This window comes from Mustela lutreola, chromosome 11 (assembly GCF_030435805.1).
Source record: "Mustela lutreola isolate mMusLut2 chromosome 11, mMusLut2.pri, whole genome shotgun sequence".
NCBI lineage: Eukaryota > Metazoa > Chordata > Mammalia > Carnivora > Mustelidae > Mustela > Mustela lutreola.
In genome coordinates, this window is record NC_081300.1 from 59,250,447 (window position 1) to 59,276,662 (window position 26,216).

General features: G+C 43.2%; 1 protein-coding gene across 5 annotated transcripts in view; it reads right to left on the minus strand.

Moving 5' to 3' along the window:
• The window catches only part of PIEZO2 (piezo type mechanosensitive ion channel component 2), a 450,629-nt gene that overhangs the window by 60,811 nt on the left and 363,602 nt on the right, over positions 1-26,216 (minus strand). For all 5 annotated transcript variants that reach the window (XR_009345787.1, XM_059139043.1, XM_059139042.1 and 2 more), the window contains 12 exons: positions 23,395-23,571; positions 22,991-23,116; positions 21,366-21,566; positions 20,437-20,641; positions 20,214-20,315; positions 18,759-18,924; positions 14,251-14,494; positions 11,887-11,983; positions 10,593-10,752; positions 6,457-6,546; positions 4,348-4,469; positions 3,210-3,281 (listed from right to left, as the gene is read on the minus strand). Coding sequence is in view for 4 of the 5 variants with exons in the window: in XM_059139043.1 (XP_058995026.1) it covers positions 3,210-3,281; positions 4,348-4,469; positions 6,457-6,546; positions 10,593-10,752; positions 11,887-11,983; positions 14,251-14,494; positions 18,759-18,924; positions 20,214-20,315; positions 20,437-20,641; positions 21,366-21,566; positions 22,991-23,116; positions 23,395-23,571 (1,762 nt within the window). In the remaining variant the exon portion in view is untranslated. The remainder of the gene's footprint in view (positions 1-3,209; positions 3,282-4,347; positions 4,470-6,456; positions 6,547-10,592; positions 10,753-11,886; positions 11,984-14,250; positions 14,495-18,758; positions 18,925-20,213; positions 20,316-20,436; positions 20,642-21,365; positions 21,567-22,990; positions 23,117-23,394; positions 23,572-26,216) is intronic.

Here is a 26,216-nt window from a genome sequence, read left to right on the forward strand (position 1 = left end):
GCATCACATTTGACAGTGGGGAAGACCATTAAAGTAATGCCTTCATGTAAGCTCAGACATTTGCAGGAAAGTTACATGGATTCTATGTCACATGGTAATTTGGTAAAAACAGAGTATCATAAGATTGAGCATTTTACCCTCATTATAGGCTCTAAAATCAACAATAGCTTAAATTGTATTCAATCATACCTTCTATGGCTTTTATTCATGTGGACCCAGGGGAACCAAAAAAAGTGTTCATCTCAAGCAGTCTCAACACTGATTTGATCCTTTAAAAAAAACTACGAATTTGTATGCGAGAAGTAGAATTCACACCTTTAAAAAGGCAGCAAGTGTTTTAGGAAAAGTCTCCTATTCTTTTATAGAATGTTACTGAAATAAAAGTAGGAAAACCACAGAAAATGTTTTCTTCAGTGCTACCTGCTAATAAGAAGTAGAGAGAATCTTGCATCTGCATTGATTAGTTCAGAGTCAGCTCCTGCCTGCAGCCTGTGTCCATGAACATATCCTGGATACTGATGTTATTGCTGCTGCACTGAGTGTGGAAATGACTTTTAAAATCCTACTTCTTGTATCCCCAGAAAGCTGGACCTTGATTTCAGATATTTAACAATGGAGTGAGGCATGTCATTGTTTTAGGCAGTACTGAATTGGCACGGAGACACACTATCCTTGAACAGAAGGTATCATTGAACAGCAATAATGCGATCGTATGTGTGCACATAGGTATGGAAGTGGAAGGTTTGCCACCTACAGACTAGGTTAAGATCTTGACTGCTTGCCAGTAATACGAACAACATAGCGACATTATCGTATCATGGACAGACTCACAGGAGGGTGTTCCAAGTGCACGCATTCTCATATTCCACACCTGCATGAAATATCTATTTAAAAGCCCAGCGGCTCAAGAGATCAAAATAAGGGCTTTTAATAAAGTTTTCTGATTCTAAAGATAAATTTTGGAACTCATCGTGGTCTAAAAAAATAATCCACATACTCGTTCCTTTCCTTTCCTCACAAGCTTGTAAAAGGAAACAGAGTTTGCTGAAAAATTTTAACACCACAGTCAGAATCTGGTTCCAAACTATGAATTGCACACATTCCTGCATTATTGCACCAAGAGGTGGTGTAACAAGGCACATTTCATTTAATACCGGTCTTTAAGAACTTGCTATAATGAGGGTGAAATGAATCAGAAAACTAAAGTCAATAACCTTCACGAGAAGTTCTTTAAATTATTACCAACTTGGAAGATGATTATCAAAGACCATATCCAATTCCTTCCAAAATGCAATGTTTAGATCAAAAAAGGAAAGACCTCTATGATTGCAATGGGAATTTACCCCAGGTGAAAGAGAAAACTTTCAGTATGAAACAATTTTGAAATGGATAGGTCTGTCTAAACTAGCAAAGGGCCCTTTAAAAACAGAAAGATAGGCACAGTTTACTTGTGACTTGATAGAAATAGGCTTATAGTGTACTGCTTGTGACTGTTAGTAGGACGAACATGGCCAATGAACAATACATTAAAGAGTCACACAGAATTTCCACCTGAATCTTTGTCTTTTGACTTGGCAGCAAACAAAAAAAACGCTTTAAAACTCATGGATTTTTTTTTTTTTCCTGCCATAAGGCTAGAAATTCAATATTTGAGATTAAATTTAATGACACCCAGGTATACTGAGCAAATTTTGTGCAATACTTTCTGAAATTGGCTTGCTGATTAAAAAATATTAATTTGGGGGTCAGGGAAACCAATGCCATATCTCAGTGAGGCCAAGAAATTAGGCATGGCAAAAGATTCCAATCAATTTGACTTTCTTGTGATTCTGAAGATCCTACTAGTAGAGTCCCTCCCACCATCATGCGAGGTTGTGGGCCTTGGTGATAATCCCTGTCAGGTCACATTAGCCAGGCATAAAAGCCTGAAAATATTATAAGTAATGTGCAAAATAATTAATAATTATTTTGTAGTCTAACGAATATAAGGAAGGTGAGATCAAAATGGATCATTGTATTCTAAGACCATACACTGGCCAACAGCGAGGCCAGTTGATTTCATACGTTAAGCAGAACAAATATAGCCACTGAGTTCCGTAATTCCTCATTCCTTTTATGATCCGGAGGGAAACACAGTAATTCTCTGACTGTGACGCTCTGCTTTTCAAAACCTGTTGTCTGCCTTTGCTCTTAATCGGTCATGGCTGTTTGCTGGAGGCTGCGGCCATGCCACATGCTGGGGTTTGGATTGGGAGTGTCATTTGAGAGCCTTTAGAAACTGGGGAAGAGGCAGTGACTTGATAGAAATAGGCTTATAGTGTACTGCTTGTGACTGTTAGTAGGACGAACATGGCCAATGAACAATACATTAAAGAGTCACACAGGGTGCCTGGGTGGCTCAGTGGGTTAAGCCGCTGCCTTCGGCTCAGGTCATGATCTCAGGGTCCTGGGATCGAGTCCCACATCAGGCTCTCTGCTCAGCAGGAAGCCTGCTTCCTCCTATCTCTCTCTCTGCCTGCCTCTCTGCCTACTTGTGATCTCTGTCTGTCAAATAAATAAATAAAATCTTTAAAAAAAAAAAAAAAGAGTCACACAGAATTTCCACCTGAATCTTTGTCTTTTGACTTGGCAGCAAACGAAAAAAACGCTGATTAAAAAATGCATTTTAAGTCATCCTGATCTTTATATTTGATAAATTGCTTTAAAAAACGTACATGCAAATAAAATCAAAGCTCTGGGGGTGAGGAGAGGAGATACTCATTGGCATCCAAGCCCAGTGCCTTACAAAGAGGGTCACCGACTCTTTGAATTTAATGATTATTCTCCCAGGAGGAGCCAAAACTCATTTTTAATAAGGGTTTTCAGCCGTAAAATAAATACACATCAGCAGAACTCTAGACCTCAGAATCAGATAAAATGGTGGCAGTTCATCTTCCCTTTCTGAGCCCACAAATGGTGCTCGGGAGTGTGTCAGCCATATGCTGGGCTTTCTTCAGCCAGCATGGTAACCCCGGTGGGTTTCTTGGGAAGATTCCATCTCCGGGGCCCAGGTACCCATTCACATCACCATTTTCCTACACTCTGACCCCCTATCAAGTCACAAGGATCAAACCATGCATGGAACACACAGGTCATGGGGACGCCTGAATTCTGGTCAAGGATATAAGGGTTAGAATCGATGAAATCGTAAGAGGATCGAGAAAACCTACTGGAAGCATGATCAACCCAAGGCCGCCACCACTGCTTTTTTTTGCCCTTGGCTTTCTGTTTGTCTGCTTCTCCTAAAATAAAATATGTCCAAATATTAATTCTTAGGAAGTGAGAAAACAAATTTTGAAAACCACGCTTTAACAACTCAACTGTCAAAATCTAGACAAGTCATAAAAGTACATCAGAGGTCAGGGAAAGGAACCATATTGAGTCTGAAATGTTTATACATATGAGAAAGTTGATTTCACAAGGCAAGTACTAAGTGTTCTAGGAACATTATGCCACATTTTCACTTTCTTTTTAGTACTGCAGGGCATGTAAAGAAACATAAAAAAGAAAGGATTATCTCTCAAAAAGGCATCTCACACTGAATTCTCCATTGAATTAACAGAAAAGAAGCATCACCTAAATTTTATAAGACAATTTAGTGGCAAATAATTTGTAAAAATGCCTACATTTCAATAATCAGAAATTTCCTTGTGATTATTTTAAAGCATGGTTGGAAAAATATAAATTTATTGGGGATTAATAGATGTTATGCACTGGAAAATACCATGCACTATTTCTCCATTCCCTTTAAACAGAAAAGCATGCAAACATTTATAAGAAGACCTTTCAAACTTAACGATATAACAAATCTATAATCCGATATAATAAATATATATTTCATTTTCAGTTTCATTGGAACAGACAATAATTAAAGGATATTTTATCTACCATTATTCAGATGCCACATAAATATGCATACATACTCAATATTGGTTTAGAATTTATAGAAATTAAAGACAGTAACAGTAGTCTGTCTCTGAAATACCTTCCCTAAAGGAAGAAATTAAGCAAATCCATGCTCATTTTCTTCAAAAAACTCATCTCTGCAAGACAAACACTAGGTGAGGGGTTGATTAAAGTGGTTTTGCTGAAGAGGAGTTACTTGTAAAATCATGGAGTCATTAAATATGTCCTTAATGAAACAAATACATGTATCCCATTCACAATCGGAAGATAAAACTTGCTAAGTTCAAAAAAAATTTGATAATCCTGGCAGAATAAGAATAATGTTATGTAACAGCCCTCCCCATACTCATGCTATCATTCAATGCTAAGCTACTTGAACAAGAGGGAAATGTCTTGACATACTTTCGTCATCCTCTTCAGAGAGTTTTTGGATGTCTTGGCCTTCCCCCGATTCCTGGGTCAAGCTCAGCATCCTCTCCTTACCCTTTTTGTATTTCTGTTGCCTGGCTTTGATGCGATCCATCCTGGAAAATAGAACAGCCACAGCAATGCCAAGAACACGCCCCGAGTAATCACACAGTTGGTTTGCGTTTAAACCTGTATGGATGGGACTTATGAATTTTTTTTTTTTTAATCAGCAACACATACTTGCTTGGGGATGTCTATATGTGTGTACACGGACACAACCATATTACTTGGCTTTGGGTAGACGCTCATCTCATTAAGATGATCACAATTATGTGAAGGTTTGCTATGCAATACTTGGTGTCCACTTATGCCTCGTACCATAGCCATTTTGAACACAGTAAAGGATGAAATGTGAATCCTTTATCCTCCCAGGATTTGCAATTTTAAAAAATTAGGAACTGTCTAGCTCATGCAGTTGTGAAGAGCCAATGAAAAGGGGTGAAAGGGTGAGGACTGTTTTGTAAAAAGCAAGTTGTTCCGCGATATTCATAAATACTCTCTGAGACCGCATGACTCTTCTCTATTTCAAATCTAATCTCTGATCAGTTCTGGAAAAATGGTTTAGTGTGTCTTTGATTATTGAGTCAGTGCCGTTTATTTTGTCTGCTTATTCAGGAAGTCTGACTCTTCAGAAACTATAATGTTGACCGGACCCGTCCTCTTGCGGTGTTCCATTTCTTAATTTAGCTTCTTAAAATTCTGCTCAGGTTTTTAAGCTAAGTGCCATTTCTGCTTCCTGTGGCTTAAACAACACTTTTAGCTTCTCTTTTGCAATGATTATTACCTTCATTCTTTTACATCCTGACTTTCTGTCACCTAAGAGGATGTATTCTTAAATGGAAAAACTCAGTGAAGTGAATGATAGTAAACAGGTCTTCCTAATGGGTAAATAGGAACTCATTCTACATGTGGGTCCACATTTGTTGCTTGTCTAAGCCTGATGTAGATAACTAGAAGCAACAATGGCAACAGTTATGCCATAACTGCTTATATAATAGTTTATATACCTCATATCTTTGATTCTGGAAATAACCATGCTACGGGATGGTGTGATTTATGCTAAAAACATTTCTGAGTGGGGTGGAGGAAGAGCTGGGAAATGAGGTCAGAACGGAATGAGGGGGTCTCAGCAAACCTGGGGAATTTTCCCCGGGTGTGGGGGGGTGGTGATGGAGGATGGAGTTTCTGCTTTTTTGGAGAACGTGGGTAGGTATGGAATTCTGTGGTCATCCATTCCTAAACCCAGCCCCTAAATGAAGTGCTACCTACCAATCCTTACAAGTTACATTTGCTGCTAAAAATTTCACTCTAAGAAAATTTGTTTCAAGGGCTTTTTAAAAAATGAACTAATAAAATTGAAAAAGAAATTCTCAAATCTCCTGTTAAGTCAGTCCATTACTTGATTTATCCAGAACATGACAGTAGAAAAAAAGGTCTTGAACTGCATCCATGGAGACAGGGGCTGTATTTCTAGGACTGCTTCTAGGTTGTTGTGGATTGAAAGTCATCTAATGTCATGCATCATCAGTTTCTTCCCAGAAAGACTGTTATTATAATATCTTTAGAGATCCTTCCAATGCCAAATCTCTGCATGTATTCTCTTAATTCGTAGATAGAATGAACATTTACTCCAGTTGAATGGGACCGGGAAAGACCCTGTCTCATTCATGAGCTCATTTAATCTTTATAAAAACCCAGGCAGAACTGTGAGCCCTAACTTAAATCAGAAGGCTGAAATTCAGAGAATTGGAATGACTTGCTCAGGGTTCCAGAGTAAGCAGTTGAACCAAGACTTGACATTAGTCTTGTCCAACATGGCGCCCCTTTCCACGACATTGCACCTCTCTTTCTTTTCAACTACTTCCATTTTCAGTCCAGTGAGCAAAAGCTTCTGCCATGACACTGAGCACATACCCAGAAGCTCCTTAACACGGTGGGTTTTTTAGGGCTATTGAGGCTCCCTGAGAGGTGAGAGCCAGCTGAACAGGACCAGACAAACCCCAATTATAACAAAAGAAGGACAGTAAAACCAAGCTTCCTTACTGCCTCTTCAGCTGATCCATTGACTTTTTCTCTTCCTCAATTCTTGCCTTTACAGCCTTGACAATTGTGGCTTGGAAAAGTTCAGCCCCTCTAGAGAAAAATAGGAAGTAGAGAACAAATTAGTGTTTCTATCCTTGTTACTTACCTTCCCCTGAAAATGATTATCAAGGGTTAGAAAACATTTCTTTCTGGACCATTGATTAGAGTCTCCTGGCTGGGAGTGGGAGTCCCAAGACCCCATGTAGGAGCCCATTCTCACTGGATGAAGAAGGCACAGCCTTTCCTGGGAGGGAGTGGGCTGCTCACAGCCACAGAAGGTCATCAAAACAAACGAACAAACAAAAAATGGTTTGTGTTTTCTAAGACATTAAAAAGGATGCACCCCTTTGAACCTGTCCCGCAGAACCTTACATCTCAGCAAAGTATTGTTCACCTGAACTTATTATAGTTGTCCCATGAGGGACCATTGGCAAGGAGGAGTGAGTTCGGATTAGTTTTCTACTCAGTGAGCAGAAAAGGATCTGGAGTGAGTTGGGCTTCCCTAAGGAAAAAATGCAAAATTGGAGTTCAACCTCCATCACTGAGATGTTCAGATTCCTGCCTCTTTGCTTTTCTCCCTCCTATCCTTCCATTCCCTTCTGTTTGTTCTCACTTTTCAAGCCAATTTTAGAGTCCCCATTGATCTATCTCATCAGCCTCTCTTAATGTCTTCAAGTCCGGTCCATTGTCATCTGGTTATATCCGCTTGGTAAATCCCAAGTGGATAGGAACCCAGTGGTGTGCCCACCCTTTTCCGAACTGTGGTCAGGGGTGCAGAAAAGGCGTGACCAACATGTTATCTGCTGACCCTTCATAGGCTCTGGAAATTCTTCTCTGTACTGACTATTTAAAACTCCTTACACTTTTCTCAAATCTAGAATTTTGTCAAAGGTTTTTTTACTCCTAGTAAATAACCTCATCTCCCACTTCCTGGAGAGAAAAAAGTCATGAGGCAACAGTTTGCTCAGCTGCCTACCATCTATCCCGTGGACACCATTTCCTGCAGTGACGGTGGGAAAGGTGACATCCTCACCCGGGCTCTGGCCCCTCCCCCATGCAGCCTGAGAGGCTCCATCCTGCCCTTTCTTCCTCCCTTTCTGCATTCTCAGCCTCCCCACTGCTACCAAGTCCTCCTCCGAAGTATGCAAACATGCTCACATCTTGCTAATCTTAGGAAAAAAACAACAACATGTCCACTGCACAGTTTTCTATGTATAGCCTCCATCACTATCCCTGCACAAGTATCTCACAGCCACTGTCTCCAAAACTTTCCGTTTAACCTCAGCTCATCGGTGTTAAGCTCTGATCCCACGACGTGTTGAGGTCACTGCCTTCAATGCTCAGTTTTCAGTCTTGTGTTTGTATGTCCTGTCTGTTGGACTTCCGCCTTGAAGCAGCCTTCCTCAGGCTCCTAAGGCACCATGCTCTTCCAGCTTTCCTTCTTCCTTGCTGGCTCAGAGTTCCTAGTTTTCTCTGTCCATCTCTTAAAAGTGGGTGGTCCCTGGGGTCCTCTGCTCATTCACACATTCTTTCCAACCACTCACCTGCTCTAAATCTACCTGTGTCATGATGACACTCAAGTCTATTTCCACCTGCAGACCTGTCATCCTGGCCATCCACTGGACTCACCATGGGTTTAGTTTCACGAGCCCACGAGCCCTACAACTCCCTGGTTGTGGTCAGTGTCCTCCCAGCCTAGAACTTCTTGGTTTCTTTACATTTGGGATTGGCACCACCATTGGCTTCAACCAAAATCCTTTCCATAACACCTTCTACCCTCCTTTCCTCTCCACTTCCCTTCCTTCCAATCAACTTTCCAGTTGTGCCAGTTGTACTCTTAAATGTCTTCCTAGTTTACCTCCTCCTGGTCTGAGCCACTGTCTTGGTCCTGGATGAGTAGAGTAATTACCTAACCTGTCCTGGGTCCTCCACAGTCCAGGCAGGGTGGGCTTCTGAAACACAGCTGTAACTGCATCACTCCCTGGCTTCTTCTTATCTCTGGGATTACTTCTAAAGTCATAAACATGGTTTATAAGGCCCCTGATAAGCAGACTGCTCCCTATCTCTCCAGCTAATTTTTCATCACTCACTATCTTCACCTTCAAATTTCTGTATTTAGCCACACTGAACTTCTCAGGGTTTCTTCATTAAAACTTTCCCTGGTAATTTCACTTGGGCTGTGTCCCCTGCCTCCCACCTTTAATTCTTGTTCATCCCTGGCTGCAGCTTAGAATGGAAGGTTGCCTGTGTTTATGTACCTTGATATAATTCCCACAGCTTCCTGAAGGTCCCCTACCATCACGGTAGTTGCACAGCACGGTGACTGCTTGTTGACATGTACCTTTTCCCACCAGCTTTCTGAGGGCAGGACCAAGCAGCCACCTTCTTGTTACACAGTAGGCAAAGAGCTTATCATTGAATGAATGAAGGTCTATTCTTTGGAAATTCTGTTTATTTTTAAGACATGGCTTTTCTTTCTTTCTTTTTTTTTTTTTTAATTTAAGGATTTTATTTATTTATTTGACAGACAGAGATCACAAGCAGGCAGAGAAACAGGCGGGAGGCGAAGAGGGGGAAGCAGGCTCCCTGCTCAGGGAGCCCGATGTGGGGCTCGATCCCAGGACCCTGAGATCATGACCTGAGCCGAAGGCAGAGGCTTAAACCATTGAGCCACCCAGGCGCCCTCAAGACATGGCTTTTCTTTTGCAGGCATGAGTTGTGCTCTAAACCAAACTATTGGTTTCCATAATATGAGGAATATGTTTTCTAAATAACTGTTACAACTCCTCGGAAAAGACGCTGGCTTACTATTATGTCCCGGATATCTAAGGACCAATACTGCTCAGAAGAAGGCAAAAAGACACATTTATCAGCACAAATAGCAGCTGTTATATGAGTTAATAAAATTACTATTAGGACAAGATAGCATGGACAAATCCCCAAAAGGAAAGAAAAAGAAATAAAAAAGGACAAGACATTGTGCTCTAACGAAACCGATGTCCTGCGTGTTAGAAAAACCATTATAATGGTAAATTCCTGGGTCATTTATTGTACATAAAATGAAGTCATTGTTCCTATGTATAGTGAGGGCCTAGGGTATCCCCAAACTCCTCAGATTAAATGTAGGTCCCCTACTGAAAATTCTTTCTACCGGGCTCCAAGTTAGTTAACAAAGGCCAGGAGTCGCTCCTCTATTAATGGACTTCTGCAATAAACATTTTGTTTATCCTGGCAGAGGAAAAGAAGAGTCTTTAGGAACACTGGCAGTATAAACAAAAGTGTGTTAGTCTAAACCACAAATCAAAATGATGGATTTGGGGGGAAATTTCATATGATACAAGCCGATGTTTATCAGACTATTTAACACCACAGATCGGATGGGATCTAGTGAGGCCAGTGTTTCTGAGACGGGCAGAGCAGGTTAGGGTACTACAACCTGACCTCCATGGCCAGTTTCTTCCCAGTCTTTCCCCCAAAACCTGTAAGATCAGGGGAAAATTGAAAAAGGGGTGGATAGGGATTAAGAAGAAGATGGTAGTAAAGGAATAGAACCAGTGGCCCAGAGAAAAAAATCAGATCATTGGGAACAAAGATGGAAAGGATGGAAAGGATAAGAGAAGATAGATCAGGGAGTTGAGAATGAGCCTGGAGTGTCACACTCTTCAACCTGAGGTCTGAAAAATAATATATAATTGTGTTTTTCTCTATTTTCTGGAGTATCTTCTAAACACAGAGTCAGAGAAGAAGAGTGTGGACTAATGTCTAGACCAACATGGCCTGTGGTTATTGCTTTGGCTGAGGCCAGAATGACCTGCTTCTAGTGAGTGGTCTGTGCATTGAGGGCTCTAGACGACCCATTTGTCTCTGACTTTCCATAGGATCCCAGATCCTTGTAAGTGTAACTTGGCTCCACAGACTTTCTTGTTTATTTTAAGTTTTAAAGGCCTTGTGCTAAACCCTTCTTGGACTGGTTTTCCTAGAAGGAATTTCTTAATTTCTTAGGAGTTTTCCAGGCAAGCTCAGGCAACAGCACTGCACAATGTTACTTCCAGACAGATTTTTTAAGAGAAACCACTCAATTCCATGGCCCGACCTACCTTGAGGCCAGGATCTGTGAAGCTTTTATATCAGCTACAACATGTAGGAAATAGTAACTCATGAAAACTCTTCTCTGCAGCAGAAGGAAGGCAAAACATATGCTGTCCCAAATAATTCCTGCTTCACCACTGGGTAGTTTGCATGAGGAATCATCATCAGCTAGGGTAAAAATATAGGGAAAAAAAATTAAAATTAACATCCATTTTCATTGTTATTTTATAATATCTGTGGTATGATCAGGCTTGGGCAATCCCACAGGTGTAGGAGCAAATTCCTGATGCATGGGTACATTTATTTATAAGCAAAGATACAGGTTTCAAATCCAATATCAACCTTGACTTATAAGATTGACCACAAATGACCTTGTGGCACAGGAGGGTCTCTTTGCCAGGAATGGTTCCTGAGTGCTTCTCTCAGTGGAAGAGAGCTCTCTTTCTTCCTAAAGAAGGGCCATGGAAAAATAATGTCTGTATGTCCCAACGCGAAAGGCAATGCTCCGATATAAACAAACAAACAAAAACAAAAAACAAAACTACCTCTTCTGGGAATGGTGATCCGGGCTAATCAGAAGTATAGTCTATTAGAAGAAAAGGTATCAACAGACATCTTATCCTAAATCAGAACAAATACCCAGTTACTCTTCATTGTGGGCAAAGCATAGCCTGGATTGGAAGCCACAGTGGGGAGAATGTCATGGTCAAGTTGTCCCCATTCTGGGCACCATGGAGGACCAAGCACGGTATTGTCCCAGGTTGTGGTGCAAGAGGCAGAGGGAGAGAAATGGAAACTTCTGGAACTGCAGAGACCGCGAAGGTCCTCCCAGTTGTTTTTCTGAGTCTGAAGCTTCCTGAGCTTCCTGAGGAGAGAAGGACCTGAAAGCCAGAGGAACGCTGACAACCCAGGATTCTAGTGACAACCACCACAGGCCTATGGCCTTCTGTAACTCTTCCTAATGTAACTCAAAGAAGTTTGGGGAGTTATACTGGGCCACACACAGTCTCCAGACCAGCCCAGAGCCTGAGAAGTTTCCAGAGGGTGATCAAAGTTGTCTGGAGTAGGAGCACTTCCTTATGGACAATAGATTTGTAACGAGCTACAGTCCTATTGCCTTCATCTAGAGGTTGAATTCACTGTCCCTGTTTTCTCTTTGTGTGCTTTGGCCCAATTTTAAAATTAGAACAATACAACCGTCCTTCCTTCTCTCTCCTTCCACTTTCGGACGAGATCGGGCGCGTTCAGGGTGGTATGGCCGTAGACTCTCCTTCCACTTTCGGATTTGCTTTGCATACTTACGCATTTTATAGCCTTTGACAGTGCAGGCCAGGCTGAAAGCTTGGATCAACCAGCAACTATTTTGAACCAATTTTTCAATGTATCCACATGCTCCTATCTGAAAAACAAATGGGAGTGGCAAATTGTGAAACTCTGTGCCCAGAAAAAGAGGCTGATGCTTTGTGATCCTAGTCTGTGTAAGAATTCACAAAGTCTCCATGCCAACAGGTCTAGGAGGCACCTGTAGAACCTCAAATCTCAGTTACCATGGGATAACGCATTTGATGCTTTGGAAGCACCATGATTTCCTGGGGGAAAATAAGCCCCATGAGTAAAGGGAGATCTTTAGTGTGATGATTTCAGCACTTAGAAGTACCCATCTTTTCATAGAGAAAATCATGGACTCCTGTAGGAACAAGCCAATTCTCATATCAAATGGGTGAACAATGACCACCCCCACCCCAGAACTTTGATTTTGGTACAGTTATTTTCTTACACAATTGGACGAATTAAACTTATGCTGTTTGCCAGGAGATCATCACAAACACTAGTTGTATGGCATAGTTCTTAGAATAGGAAAAGAGCTTGCGTTTTGAGGCTCTTTTGGCCAATTCTCTGGGCAAAGAAATATAATTCATTGATTGGCATGTCGTTGTCTCTCCCATAACAAAGATTTATGTTAAGTTCACATGCTGAGGGGGAAGAAGTTTAAACAGACAACCATTGCAAGCTAATTCATAAAGGTGATGGCTGAACTATGTGTATTTCCTGGGAACATATGAGGTAGGAGGATATACTTGGAAGTTGTTCCCAAGGTGAAAGTTTTTCAGTCTGAGTTCCTGCACCTATTCAAACATGCTCTTCACATGACCATCTCTGCCCTACATGGCCATGCCTTTGTTTGGGTTCTCTATGTTAGGCATGTCCTCCTCTCTTTGTCTCTCTGAACACCCTTGAGTCTGGTTTTCAAGTCTCCAATCAGTTCAAATGGCATCACCTCCAGGAAGTCTATTCCCAGTTTATTCAGGCAAGGTATGAGGCACTCCTTTTTTGTTTTGGTTTCCTAAAATCTTGTGATAATTAGCTTTTATGGACCACATTCTAATTACTAATAAGTAGGCATATCTTCCCTCTTAGAATATGAGTTCCTTAGGGTAGAAACTGCAGGCAATACTATATCTAGTTCTTGGAGACAAAAATAGTGCCTAGCAAGTCTATGATATAGGTTTACAGGATCAAAGAATGAATGAACAAATGGACTTTGTAGCCATACGTTTCCAGGATTGGCTATAGGAATCAGCCTCTGGCAACAGATCCCTCACCATCAGACTGGCCATTGATGAAATGGTGTTTTTGTTCTCTCTGTCCAAGAACTTTCAATACTACCCTCAATATAAATAAATATTGGGGGGGGCAAAATTGCTGCATAAGAATCACTTTTACTATCAACTGATCTTAGACAGAATTTCAATGTCTTAGACAAAATAAATGACTCAAATACATATTTATGGTGACACAGACTTGGCTCTTGAGGACCTCTAAACACAGAAATACACATGCAAAAAGAAAAAAAAAATTAAATGCCTGCATGGTAGACTTGCTAGGTGAGCTCATCTTTCAGTAACCAGGAAGGTGAGAAGCAGGAAGCTGTTAGCTCAGGGCTCATTCTAATGCACTCTCAGTAACCGGGAGCAGCAGGCACAAGGATTAACTTTGACTTAGGGCCAGCAAGAGATGTATGAACTCCTTCAGCTCATGAAAGGTTGTTGTTTAATTTCCTGAAACAGTAAATAACTTAGAAGGTGTCTCTAGGGTCCAAAAGATTTTACGCAATCCTGGGATGACTAGTGGGCCGTGTGAGTTACCTATTAGGTCAAGGGGGAACGTGGTGCCCCAGGACGTGGCTATTTCAAAGCAGAACAACTAAACTTTGTAGAGGAAGGACATGTGTTTTACCCCTACCCTTTACTGGCTTATGCTTTCATAATTCTTTCTAGGTAAGCCAACATGGTATCAGTTTGAAAGAGATTCAATGACTAATTCAGCTCGTAAATGGGCCAGTTTGCAGCACAAAGTGTGAATGGTCACAGATGATCGCTCATTGGAGATGGGATGTTGACTTGCAAATACATTTTAGAATGTATTCCTACAACTCCCTGTCCTCCTGTCATGTGACTTTGAGATGGCGGAAGTGAGCAAACAGGACTCTGCTTAATGTGGCGGCGTGAGAGTAATAATGGTTCTCTGAATCCTGACTTTGCATCATCTTATTTGGGGCTTTTAAGAAAGGAGTGTGACCCGCAAGTAGGCTTTTAATAACCACTGAGTGGGCTGTTTACTCTTGTGCTAAAACCGCAAATGTGTTATGCATTGGGAGGCACTTACTGACAGTATGTTTTTCATCGTAATCACGAACACGTTGTAGGCAATCAGCCAGTCCCAATAGCGCAGGATACTCTTGATGGGTTTCAGCAGCAGATCGCCCCCAAAGAGCAGAAAATAGAAACAGGCCACCAAGTAACCCATGCAGAAGATGCTGATCCTGGTTGTCCCCGTGATGAATATGATAGTGAGGACAAACCAGAAGAGGTAGCTGAAGATGATCACCTTGGACATGTCTAAGTAGGATCTGGAAAACAAAACCGAACCATAAGAGGACAATACTCATAAACAAACAGACAAAAATTTAAGGCAGGAGATTCCACGGTAAGGAGGGAAAGAGTTTGTACTGTTCATTTGACTCAATATGGGAGCACTTTCCAGTCATATTGTGAGCTTTGTACTCATCTTTCACTTAACACTGCCTCGTCTATAGGAAATCCACACCCAGTTGGTAAGAGATGAATAAGTAAGTGGTGAAAACACTTATCAGTGTCTTATTTGGGCCAGCTTTCCCACACACTGCAGCATCTTCTGCCTACTCTAGAGTACTCAAAATTCCTCACTGTCTTCTCATAGGAAGCACGAATAATGGTATGGTGGGGGAAAGTCTAAGAAACAGATGTCTCCCCAAGACAGAGAACAGAATGAACTGGAAACTGACAGATAAAACAATCTGTGTTACATCAAAGGCCTTACTGGAGATGGAAATCCCTCATTGACAATGAGAACTCGTTCTCACAAAGCACACACAGCCACAGTGGGACTTGGAGGCTTTAATCCAACACTCTTGTTTTTGGATGGTCCTGGGGTGAACTCAAGATGCCTTTTTTGGGGGGAGTGTTGTCTCCCTATGACCTTCATGATGAGAGGTGAGGGAGAACTGAGGTCAGTCACTATGCAACAAGTGGCAGCTTCTGGGAGCTTCTGAGCATGGGTCTTTGACAGCCAAGTGTAGTGGTACCCATAAGCCTAGACCCATCTGGGGTGGCTTAATTAGATCTTCATCTTGGAGGTTTTCTTTGGTTGTTTCTCCCCACAGGTAAGGAGAGAAGCAGAGCAGAACCAACTGTGGGTCAGTTATTTGATAATTACTTGTTATTTTATAAGAATTAATAAGCAACGTCTTGATACAAAATAAATTATACTGCTCAGCCTCATTAGAGAAAGCTGTTCCTAAAAGGTACATTGTAGGGTGAGCAAACTTTTTTAAACTTTACTCTTTAGGGAGTAAAATATTCAATCCATTAAAATGCTTTCATGAACTTTCCCTCTCAAATTTATTTTACCTTTCTTTGATGTCATAGTCAAAGGAGAATGAATACAATATCAGGATTTCTCAGCATCCCAGGAACATCACTGGTGAAATCAGTGATTCATTTGAGATGTAATATTGGAATGCCCATAGGGCCTTCTTCTTCTTCCTCTTTTTTTTTTTTTTAAGATTTTATTTATTTATTTGACACAGAGAGACACAACAAGAGAGGGAACAGAAGCAGGGGGAGTGGGAGAGGGAGAAGGAGGCTTCCTGCTGAGCAGAGAGCCCGATGCATGGCTCAATCCCGGGACTCTGGGATCATGACCTGAGCCAAAGGCAGATGCTTAACGACTGATCCACCCAGGCACCCGCCGCCCCCAACGGCTTTCTGGTGTGTGGTGTGTGTGTGTGTCTGTGCATGCGTGCACACTTTAGAGTCAGCTGACTGGGCCTGCTGGCATTTTGTGAGTGGGTGTGTAGAAACGTATGTGTGAGTACAACACGTGCTTTCTGTGGATTTCCCTTCCTTGCCCACAGTTGGCAATTCCTACTCCTGGCGCCCAAGCCTCAGGAATCACTTGAGCCACATCAGGCTCAGAAATCACAAGATCAAGCTTGAAAGTCACTTGGAAAACAGCAATCGAGGGGCTCTGAAGAGGAGCCCCTATGCACACTGAATGTGCCCAGGGGACACGGAGTGAGGTGAAGAGGCTGCCTTCCAGAGCTGTAGAAGAGCACATACCCACAGAGAGGGCGCGGGGGATGCCACGCCTCCCACGGCAAAGTGGTCACTTGCTTCCCACTCACAGTCGTGCTGTGTGACAGGTTACTTCCTAAGACGCATTTTTGTGGCAGTCCTCATTGAGACATGGAACTAAAAGCTTGAAATAATTCAAGTTTTCAATGATACCGCTCTAAAAATCAGGGGTACACAGTTTTCGAGTTTTAGGCTTTTCATAAATACACTGTAGAGTTGCATACTTGTCTTTCTCCAACTTGGCAAACTGATGTGATAAAAAAAAATTCCTTTTGTTCTAGATTTCCTGTCGCTGTGAATGTTCAAACTATGTCTGATTCATGGTAAAGTGTAAACATATGTTGTGAACGATTTCTTGGGGATTTTACTGTTTTGCCTTCAGATAAATACTTTTTTGGGCATCTGGGCAGCTCAGTTGGTTAAGTGTCTGCCTTTGGCTCAGGGTGTGATCCCGCAGTCCTGAAATCAAGTTCTGCATGGCGCTCCCTGCTCAGTGAGGAGTCTGCTTCTCCATCTGCTCTCCTGACCATGTTCTCTCTCTCAAAGAAATAAATAAAATCTTAAAGGAAAAAAACCCCTAATCTTTCTCCCTTTATGATAGGGAAAAAAATCAGCTGCACTGATATTTTCTGTTAGTATTATAGAGAAGAGATAAAAAGTGAAAGTCTTATATTAGTGTTTAGTGTGGTGCCTTAACTCTAAAAGGAATGTTTAGTTCTACATAGCTTATCATTTTATTTCTTGTTTTAATTTTCATTTTTATTATTTTTTAAAGATTTTATTTATTTGAGAGAGAGAGAGAGACAGAGAGAGAGAGCACAAGCAGGGGGAAGGGCAGAAGCAGAGGGAGAACCGGACTTCTCACTGGGCATGAAGCCGGATGTGGGGCTTGATCCTAGGACCCTGAGGTCAGGGCCTGAGCCAAAGGAAGATACTTACACAACTGAGCCACGCAGGCAGCCCTAACTTATCATTTTATCATTTTTTTATTTTTTAAAGATTTTATTATTTATCTGAGAGAGAGAGAGAGTAAGTGATGGAGAGAGAGAAGTAGACACCCCGCTGAGCGGGGAGACAGACACAGGGCTTAGCCCCTGGACTCTGGGATCATGATCTGAGCGGAAGGTAGGTACTTAACTGACTGAGACACCCAGGCGCCCCACCTCACTTATGGTTTTAAAGCAAATTCACTTATTGGTTTGTTCTATACATGCTGAGCTCTTAGGTCGTTGAGAGGCACAGAAGGACCTCAGCACCCAGGTTTTAGAGCTAGGTCGATTGGGTTCAAATCCTTGCTCAGCTTCCTCACCTGCAAAATGGCGATAATAATAGCTCATAGGTGGCCATTTGGGTAAGAGGGCTTCATCTATGTAATGCCCTTAGAACAAAGGGTGGCACACAGCAAGTGTCCAATAACTGTCATTACTAACAGGACCCTATGTGTTGTAGGAACAACCATTGGCAAGGATGGGGGACAGGCATGCGCACAAAAGTAAGGTAGAAATGAACTTTGCCCTAAGTTGACTATATTTCATGGCAGGGTGGGGAGAAGTGGGGGTATCAAGTTCTTCAAATAACAATCCCCTGCAAACACCATACTCTGGGACTCAGAAGCCGGGGAGCAAATCTCAGGTGAGGAGAGACACACTGGCTGGCCCAGGACTGATCTCCACGCTGCACACTGATGCACATTTCTCCCAGGTGGGACTGTGGACCTGGAGGGTAGATGCTAACTTGTGAGGATCAGGGAGTCTGGAGGTGCAGGGCTGGTGAGGAGATACAAACAATCCCACCAGCCCTTCTGACCCCGACCGCAGGGGACAGAGCTGGATTGTGATTGCTGACGGTGGAGGTGGGGGTGTCGGCCATGACTGAGGGGCAGGTGAGAAAAAGCACGAAGACTTGGGAACCCAGAGAACACAGAAGGAACACAGAGTGAGAGATTCAGTCAGGTTTCAACATAAACTCTGCTGAGGGGACAATCAGGCTGCCAAGGTCACCTGCCACCAGACTGGAGAGGAAAGAAGAGGTCGGAGAAGTTGCTGCAAGGGGAACCGGCATGCCTGAGGGGACAGCACACAAAGGGAGGGGCAGCAGAGGACAGGCTGTGCTTCCCAGGCTGCCACAGTGCCCACTGAATATGGAGGACCAGGTGGAGGACAGGGGAAGGGTAAGAGAGTGAGGAATGGGGATCAGGATGGACAGAGATGAGGAGGCAGAGGAACAGAAGATAAAGATGGAGGGGTCTCTGTTGGGGTACCAAGAGGCAGAATCACGTTTGTGAGGGAAGAAGTGAAGGGAAACTGAGGGCAAATATGTGGTCCATGATGAGAAAGGCAGAACCAGATCTGTAATTCAGAGTCTCAGTCGCTTGACCACCAAACCCTCTGTCTGCCAGTTTCTAAAAAAAAATGGCAGAGAGAGAACCGGAAGTGGAGCTATGTCCTCTGGGTGACACGTGCACACAAAGCGGCTTTGGCCCCATGCAGTCATGCTCACCTGCAGTGGATGAAATCCGGCACCGGGTTATGCTGGCTGAAGGAGGCCGCGTCCAGGTTCATGCAGATCTCCACGTTGTCCCCTGCCATGATGCGCACCGCAGCCTTGTTCTCATCCTCGAAGATCTGCCTTTGCAAGGAGGCACACAGGAGCAGCATGAAGTCATCTGGCAGGACAGAGAGATCACGGAGTCACCTTCTTCTCTTCCGGGTTTCCATGATGCAGAAAACAGCCCCCACAAGGGAGGAGCCTCTCCCTCCCCAGCTCCTTAGTGCATCACATTCCCAAAGTTCCCAACGTACAGCCCTCCCTGGATTCCAATCTAGGGGCCAAGTCCCACCTTGCCCACCATGGACGATGTAAGGGAGGGGTACAGACACGGGAGAGCACAAGTATCAGGTGATAATCCTAGCCTCGTGACTTTCTTATGGGATAATTTTTTTTTTTAAAGAGTTTATTTATTTATCTGACAGACAGAGATCACAAGTAGGCAGAGAGGCAGGCAGAGAGAGAGAGGAGGAAGCAGGCTCCCCGCGAGCCCCATGTGGGGCTCGATCCCAGAACCCTGGGATCAAGACCTGAGCCGAAGGCAGAGGCTTTAACCCACTGAGCCACCCAGGCGCTCCTTATGGGATAATATTTATTTGCATTTATCTCCCACCAAAATTTTGAGGAAGCCGGTTGAATATACTTCCCCATCTTTATCTTCTTCCTCGTGGTAGAGCCAGGAGCTTGTGGCTTTCTTCATCCTTCCATCCCCCATTGTATTTGTAACCAAACACTGTCCAGAGTGGGCGGAGCAGTGAAGGCAAGGAGTGGAGGTGAAGATCATGGCCAGTTATGGGCAGGCAGCCTCCCATACATTAAACGTGAGTGTGTGGAGGCAGCACGGTCCCTCTGGAGGTGACCTTCTTGTCTTAGGTGCAGCTGCTCTGATCTTGGGATCATCAGCCTGCCCTTGGAAGGGCCAGGGGCTACAGCTCATGCTCGAGCATCTGCAATGTGGTAGTACATTCCTAGCTTCCACAGTCTTAGCATTGGCTTTGGTCTGCCCACAGTGGCAGCATGAAAGATCTACTTTGCAAAAAACGGGGCCTCCCTCCACAGCTTACCTTCTAGAAGGTGGATAAGTAGAGGTGTGTGTATATGTGTGTGTGTTGGGGGGAGCAGTTGGAGAGTGTGTGTGTGTGTGTGTGTGTGTGTGTGTGTGTGTTGAGAGGTAACATTATGTAAGTAGAGATGGTATTTCCGATGTTTACTTATTTATTTTGCAAATGGAATAGGGCCAGTAGAAGCCATTAAGGACTTGTGATATTAATGCATCAAGACAAGCTTTTTCATGATCACCAAGTATGCTGGAGGAAGCAGGGGCACTAAAGCAGAACCCATGAAGAAGGAGCAGCAAAGAGGAAACCAAACCCCAGCGCTCTGCGGCCCCGTGGCTCCAACACTTACAGACAAGAAACACGGGGTTGGGCCGCACGATGAAGTCTGGGAAGTACAGCCACTTTATGATATTGTCGTTGAAGCTAGCCCCCTTGAACCTCCACGGGTAATCTGCAGGGACAGAAGTGGCAAAGAGTGAAATCAATGTGCTCCTTCCCTGCCCTCGTCCCAACCGTCCATGGCACCAGGGCTGATCACCAGAGCGGCCAGCTCCCGGGAGGGGCCCACGCACCTCTGCAAGGGGCTGCAGGGATGCCGATGCAGATGAAGTACTGGAAGGTGATGATGCAGGCCAGGAAGCAACAGTACTTGGGCCAGATCTCCGCAATGGCCTTTCTTCTGCGCCGGTACAAGACAGCAATCAGCCAGCAGGCGTGAATCATGGCATAGAAATCCATTCGCTGGCCAATTACGTTAACTGACATTAGGAAACAGGTCTGTGTAAGGATGAAAAGAGGCAAAGAAAAAATCGGGTTTACAGGGAAGGGGAGTGGTGTCACCTATTAGCCCTGTGCAGGTGGCTCAGAGACCTGCACTGCTGAAGAGGGGGGGGGGCGGGGGGTCTGTCTGTGCATGTTCACTGGGTCTTGCCTCGGTGGGGTGTCTTACAGCATGAAGACTGAAATCTTGTATAAGTTACTTCCAAGGTCATTTCTGTGAATAAGAACCACTTCAAATTGTGGAGAGAATATAGCTACAATCTCTCCATGAAGCCTCACTATTCCAAACTCTTTCTATAAAGAGGCAGGCAGTGCCACAACCGTTTCAGGTCAAACCAGTTCATTTTGGCACAAGTTAAACTCTCAGAATGCGCAAAACACAGAAAAGATTTGTAATACGTTAAAGAAGACAGTGAGAATGACCAAATGATATCCACACATGTACGAGGCTACAGAGACCTAGAGAGGCCAAGTTCACTGGGGCAGAATATGGAGCACTGACCTTGGTCTTAGAAAACTTTTAACAAGGCCAGGTGAACCCTTCAGTAGAATGTCCTCCTGCTGGAATTGTGGGGGGGGAACAGTCATCACATCACGGAGATGGACCAGTAAGCTCTAGTGGCCTACTGGCCTAAAAACAGCAACAGGGATTTTCATAGAAAAAAGAAAACAAAAAACAAAACAAAACAAAAAAACAACCCATGTCAGCAAGGAAACTCACCTCCAAACCAAACTTGTAGAAGAAGTAATTTATGAAATATTTGGCACAATTAATAAGTCCATCATCTAGATGGAGTCTTGTAATGTCGTGAAAGATGGTTTTAGACACAGGGGCTGTGAGGTTGTTTCGACCTCGATAGTATTCCTGATGGCGGTAAATTGTAACCTCAAAGGCCAGAATGGCCAGCATCAGGAGATGATTCTACAAAGCAAGAAAACAGTCATGAAGCCAAACGCTTTAGCTTGGTCACTTTAAGCAACCCCCATAATCAATCCTTTTTTCCTCCATTTTTGGTGTCTAAAAAAAACAATGTTTATAAAATCCCACCTCTACAGAATTATTGCATTCAATGTTCATTTTCCCTATGGCATAGTAACAAGGTGGAGAAACTTGCACTGTGCCAATCAGGATAATTTCTGGGATGCTGGAATCTAGACTCTCTAGAGAGAGAAGGCCGGTGATGCTCATTCCTGTTTCCGGGAAAGTACACTAGCCACAGGAAGATACAGGGGCCAGCTGCCTTGGGAGAGTGATCCAAACTTACTTGCAACTCAAAGTGCAAAAGAGTCCAGGGCCATCTGGGAAACCGACGAAGCTGTAGGGGAAATCTTTCAACACCCCAGAAATCTGGCTAGAGAGAGCTCGGGACTGACAAGCATTCTGCTGACCATAATGTAATCATCATAATAATGAAAATAGTTCATGTTGATGACACCCCATGGGCCTTACACCATTCTGATTGCTCTTTTCAAGTATCAGTTGGTTTTATCCTTATAACCGTTCTTGATGGTGGGTGGCATTTATATTGCTGCAATTGATGTCTGATGTATGAGGGAAAAAAAAGATAAAGCTACCCACAAAAAAATGGGATGCCTAGTACTTTGAAAAATTCCAGGTGTTGAGTATAAATGCTTTATTTCTAAGGGCTTCTGTTGGTGTGGTTGGAAGACCGCTTAGATTACCCATCAAAGTAAAACAGGAATGGTTCCAAGTATGTCGCTTTTGTTACGGTTGTTTTGACTATTTGCAAAGTTTCTTTTCAAAGACAGGTTGTTAAAATCTGTATTACCTCTAATGATAACCAGCTGGAATTCAATTGAAAAATTGAAGAAAAAACTGTATTACTTTTCAACATAATATAGGTCCTTTATTCAACATTATAGAGAAACAATTTAGATAGCAAACATTTCTCGTAATGCTCTACCTGTTTCTCAGGAATAATCACTGTAGACAGTTTGGTATATTTTACTCAATATTTTTTTCTGCATCTAGAAGAAAGCATGCCATGCAGGGTGTACTGAAATTTGTCCTTTCTCTTAAAAAAAAGTTAACATATTTTGGATGTCTTTCAACATCTCATAGTATCAATCCACCTCAATCTTTTAGTGGTTATAAAATATCCTAGTGAATATATTTGTCAGACTTTATTCAATTAATCCCAAACTCCTCAATCAATTTCTTTTCACAATGGGGCACTGATGGTAATGTCTAGTCATTTGTTTCTGACTCCAAATGTCACGTAAAAATGCAAGGTTATGATCAGTTGTGATATCAGAGTTCTCAAGGCAAAGGAGGTCAGGTGTTAACTGTGCAGAGGCTCAGGTGAAGTACAAAGGAGGTCTTACCCTCAGGTAGACAAGCAGAGGGGAAGACTTCCTCAGGCCCACCCATTCTGTTGGGTCAATAGGAGCACTGTAGAGCTGAGACTTGTTCAGCTGGTGGATGGGTATATTCGTCTGGTTTTCATTTGGCTGAAAAGAAGATAATGAAGAGTTTAAAAAAAAAAAAAAAGTTGCTCAGATTGGAAGAGCTCAGATTTTTCTCCTCAACCTTTGTGCAAACGGACACGGTAGGACCGGAAGGGAAAGTTCCACTTCAGAGGGGAAGAGGACTAGGGCCAGGACATATCCAACATGGCAAGAGGTGACTGAGGGGCTGGTCAGAATGTGCTTGTGGGTGAGGGTTCCCCAATATCTGTGTCACTTCCCTAAAGACCAGTCAAGAAAAGTCCTCTATCTTCAAGGCTCACCAAGGAACAGTTGACAGAAAAGTTCTCGGGCTTAATGGTTTGCAGCTGGTACAACATTTTGCAAACGATGATCACACACGTCCAGACAGTGCAGACACTCGAAGCGAGACGACGCAGCTTGGCGTATGGCAGAGCAAAAGCCCAAGAAATCAAAAATACATAGTTGAACAGAGACACCTGAAAACATAAAAATCAGAAATGGGGATTAAAAAATACATAACACAGTACAACAGCCATGAAATGTGGCAACTCGATTTATTCAGTTCGGCAGTCTGATTGAGTTCCTGGCATGTACGAGGAATTGCCCTACGTGTGTGTGTGTGTGTATGTATGTGTGTGAATGTGTGTGTGTGGTCTTATACGGTGGAAAGGTACATAACCAAGTAATGTAAGTATAACGTAGCAGTGGGTCAGTGATAGATGGAACAGGCTCCTGTGAGAAGACCCAGAAGGGCTCCCTGGCCTCATATGGAACTTCCAGAACATTTTCTGGAAGGGATACTACCTGAGCTGGGCCTTGAAAGATGCAGAAAGCTAGCCAGGCCAAGAAGGTGAGAAGTGTGTTCCAGGTAAAGGACATACAGGTAACAGGCAGGAAAGCATGAGGGAGCACAGAAGGGACAGGTGACCACAAACAATGGGAAATTCTGGAGTTATGTGGATGAATGGCAGCAGTAAATGAGGCTGAAGATTCAGCTGGGAGCCACACTTTATGAACCTTTTTGAAACCATGCTGTGGCCTTGGAACCCTCTGTGTGGAAAATAGAGAGTTAATAATTCTCAGCGAAAATCTTAAGGAAGGATTTTCATTTTGTTGAAATAAGTAGAACTAAAAAATGGAGATGCATCCATGGGGGTTCAGGGAGAGGTTGGGAGACCCAGTCATGGCTGCTGCTAGGAGAACCTGACCAGGGCCCAGGGCCATGGAGCAGAAATGGAGAGGAGTCACGGATTTGAGATGAGAAGTAAAACTAGATGGAGCTGTTGACTGGTTGGTTGGATGGTGGTTGTGGCTGGCGTACATGAGCGGGTACAAGGAACACCTTCCAGGTTTCTGGCTTGGGAACCAGAGCCCTGAGACAATGATAGTAACCCAACTGGCACAGGATCTTGGTGGGGGTGGGGAGCAGGTGTAAAGAGGGAAGTCTGTGACCACAACTTGGCTTTAGACTCTGTGTGTGTTTATCAATCGGGGAGTGTCCAATCATTTCCAGGGGTTCTCCACAGCCAACAGTTCATGGAACAATATAGAAGCAGAGCCATCTTACTCATCCACGGAAAACACTCAGGGGATTCAAATAATGATTCATATAAAATTGGATATTGTTAAGATAATGTCATAAGAGCATTTCATATTATCAGTATGAATTAATTAACATTAATAGCATGCAGTCAGTTGATAAAATTCCACATGTTGCCAGGGCTATGCACTGTGGGCTATGAAAAGTATGGTCACCTGATTGGCGGCAGAACTACACAACAAGAAAGGAAGAGTCTCCAGGATAGTATTTAATTCTGTAATTTAGTAAACACTACTTTTCTACTTAACTACTCATCGCTGTCCAGGAAAGGAACCTCTCTGGGAATGAAGCCCTGAGGTATTAGGGTAATAAGAACTGTATTTCAGAATTAATTAAGGAGGAAAGAAATACCGCCCTGTGAATTCTACCACACTCACAAACACAATAAATGTTACATTTGAACAAAGCATGACTCTTCCTTAGTCATTGGCCAGAGTCATGTTAACTGGGATATTAAAAAACATTTCTTTCGTCTTCAATGAATTCTGTAAGCCTATTAAAGCTACTATGAAATTGTCTCGTTATTCCTTTTAGTATGTATTGAAGGCACTGGGCACAAAAATAGCACAATGAAGTCACATAGAACTCTTTTAACCTTTGAGTGTTAGAGAAAGATATGTTTTAAGAAGTCCTAACTAGATCCAAGGTAGCATATCCTGTGTGGATTCCTGGCCTCAAAAAACACATGGGTAGTGCCGGGGAGAACTGTGTAGACAGCTCGTGACAATCTGGTAGAGGCAGAGTGTCTGCCTGGGCTGAGACCAGCTGTATGGAAACATGAGGCTGATCAGCTGGTCCAGGGTTAGGGAAAAATGCCCAATGGGCTTTTGATCCAAACTAAGGCTGGAGGGACAAATAGTAGATATCCAGACAAGGGAATTGCAGGTGTGAGACCTTTTGGTAAGGGAGAATATGGGATGGACATCCTTGGAGTAGTAAGTGGCTCACCATGAGAGCAATGTAATCAGGGTCCCTTCAGAGGGCTGCTTTGGAATCCACCTAGGCTAGGGCATCTAGGAAAGAAAGTGGCGAAGGAGTCCAGGGCTGGATTGTGAGGGTCCTATAGCTCATGCCTGTGAGGACGGGAGAGTTGTTGAAAGTTTTTGAGTCGAGGATTAATGTGACCATATCTACGCAGTGGAAAGACTGTTCTGGTTGGCTGATGGAATCCATACAGGTAGGAGAAGAGATTGCTGCAGGGGTGGGCATCTGGTAGAGCGATCTAAAAGAGAAATGATGTGGAGGGAGGTGGTTCAGTTTTAGAGATATTGAAGGTGATTTGGGGAATTCAAGGATGAGGTCATGTCCAGCTGTCACTTGGAGATGCGAGCCTGGAGTTCAAAGACCGGATGGGATGAAGACATAGATGTACAATTCTTGCATATAGATAGTGAATCACAGGCGTTCAGGAGACCACCCACAGAGTGTCTAGAATCAGAGAAGGGGCTGCAGTTAGAACCTGGAGAAGAGAGGATTGGTAGGAAAAAAAAGAGCCCATGAATGAGGCAGAAGGGAGGGGCC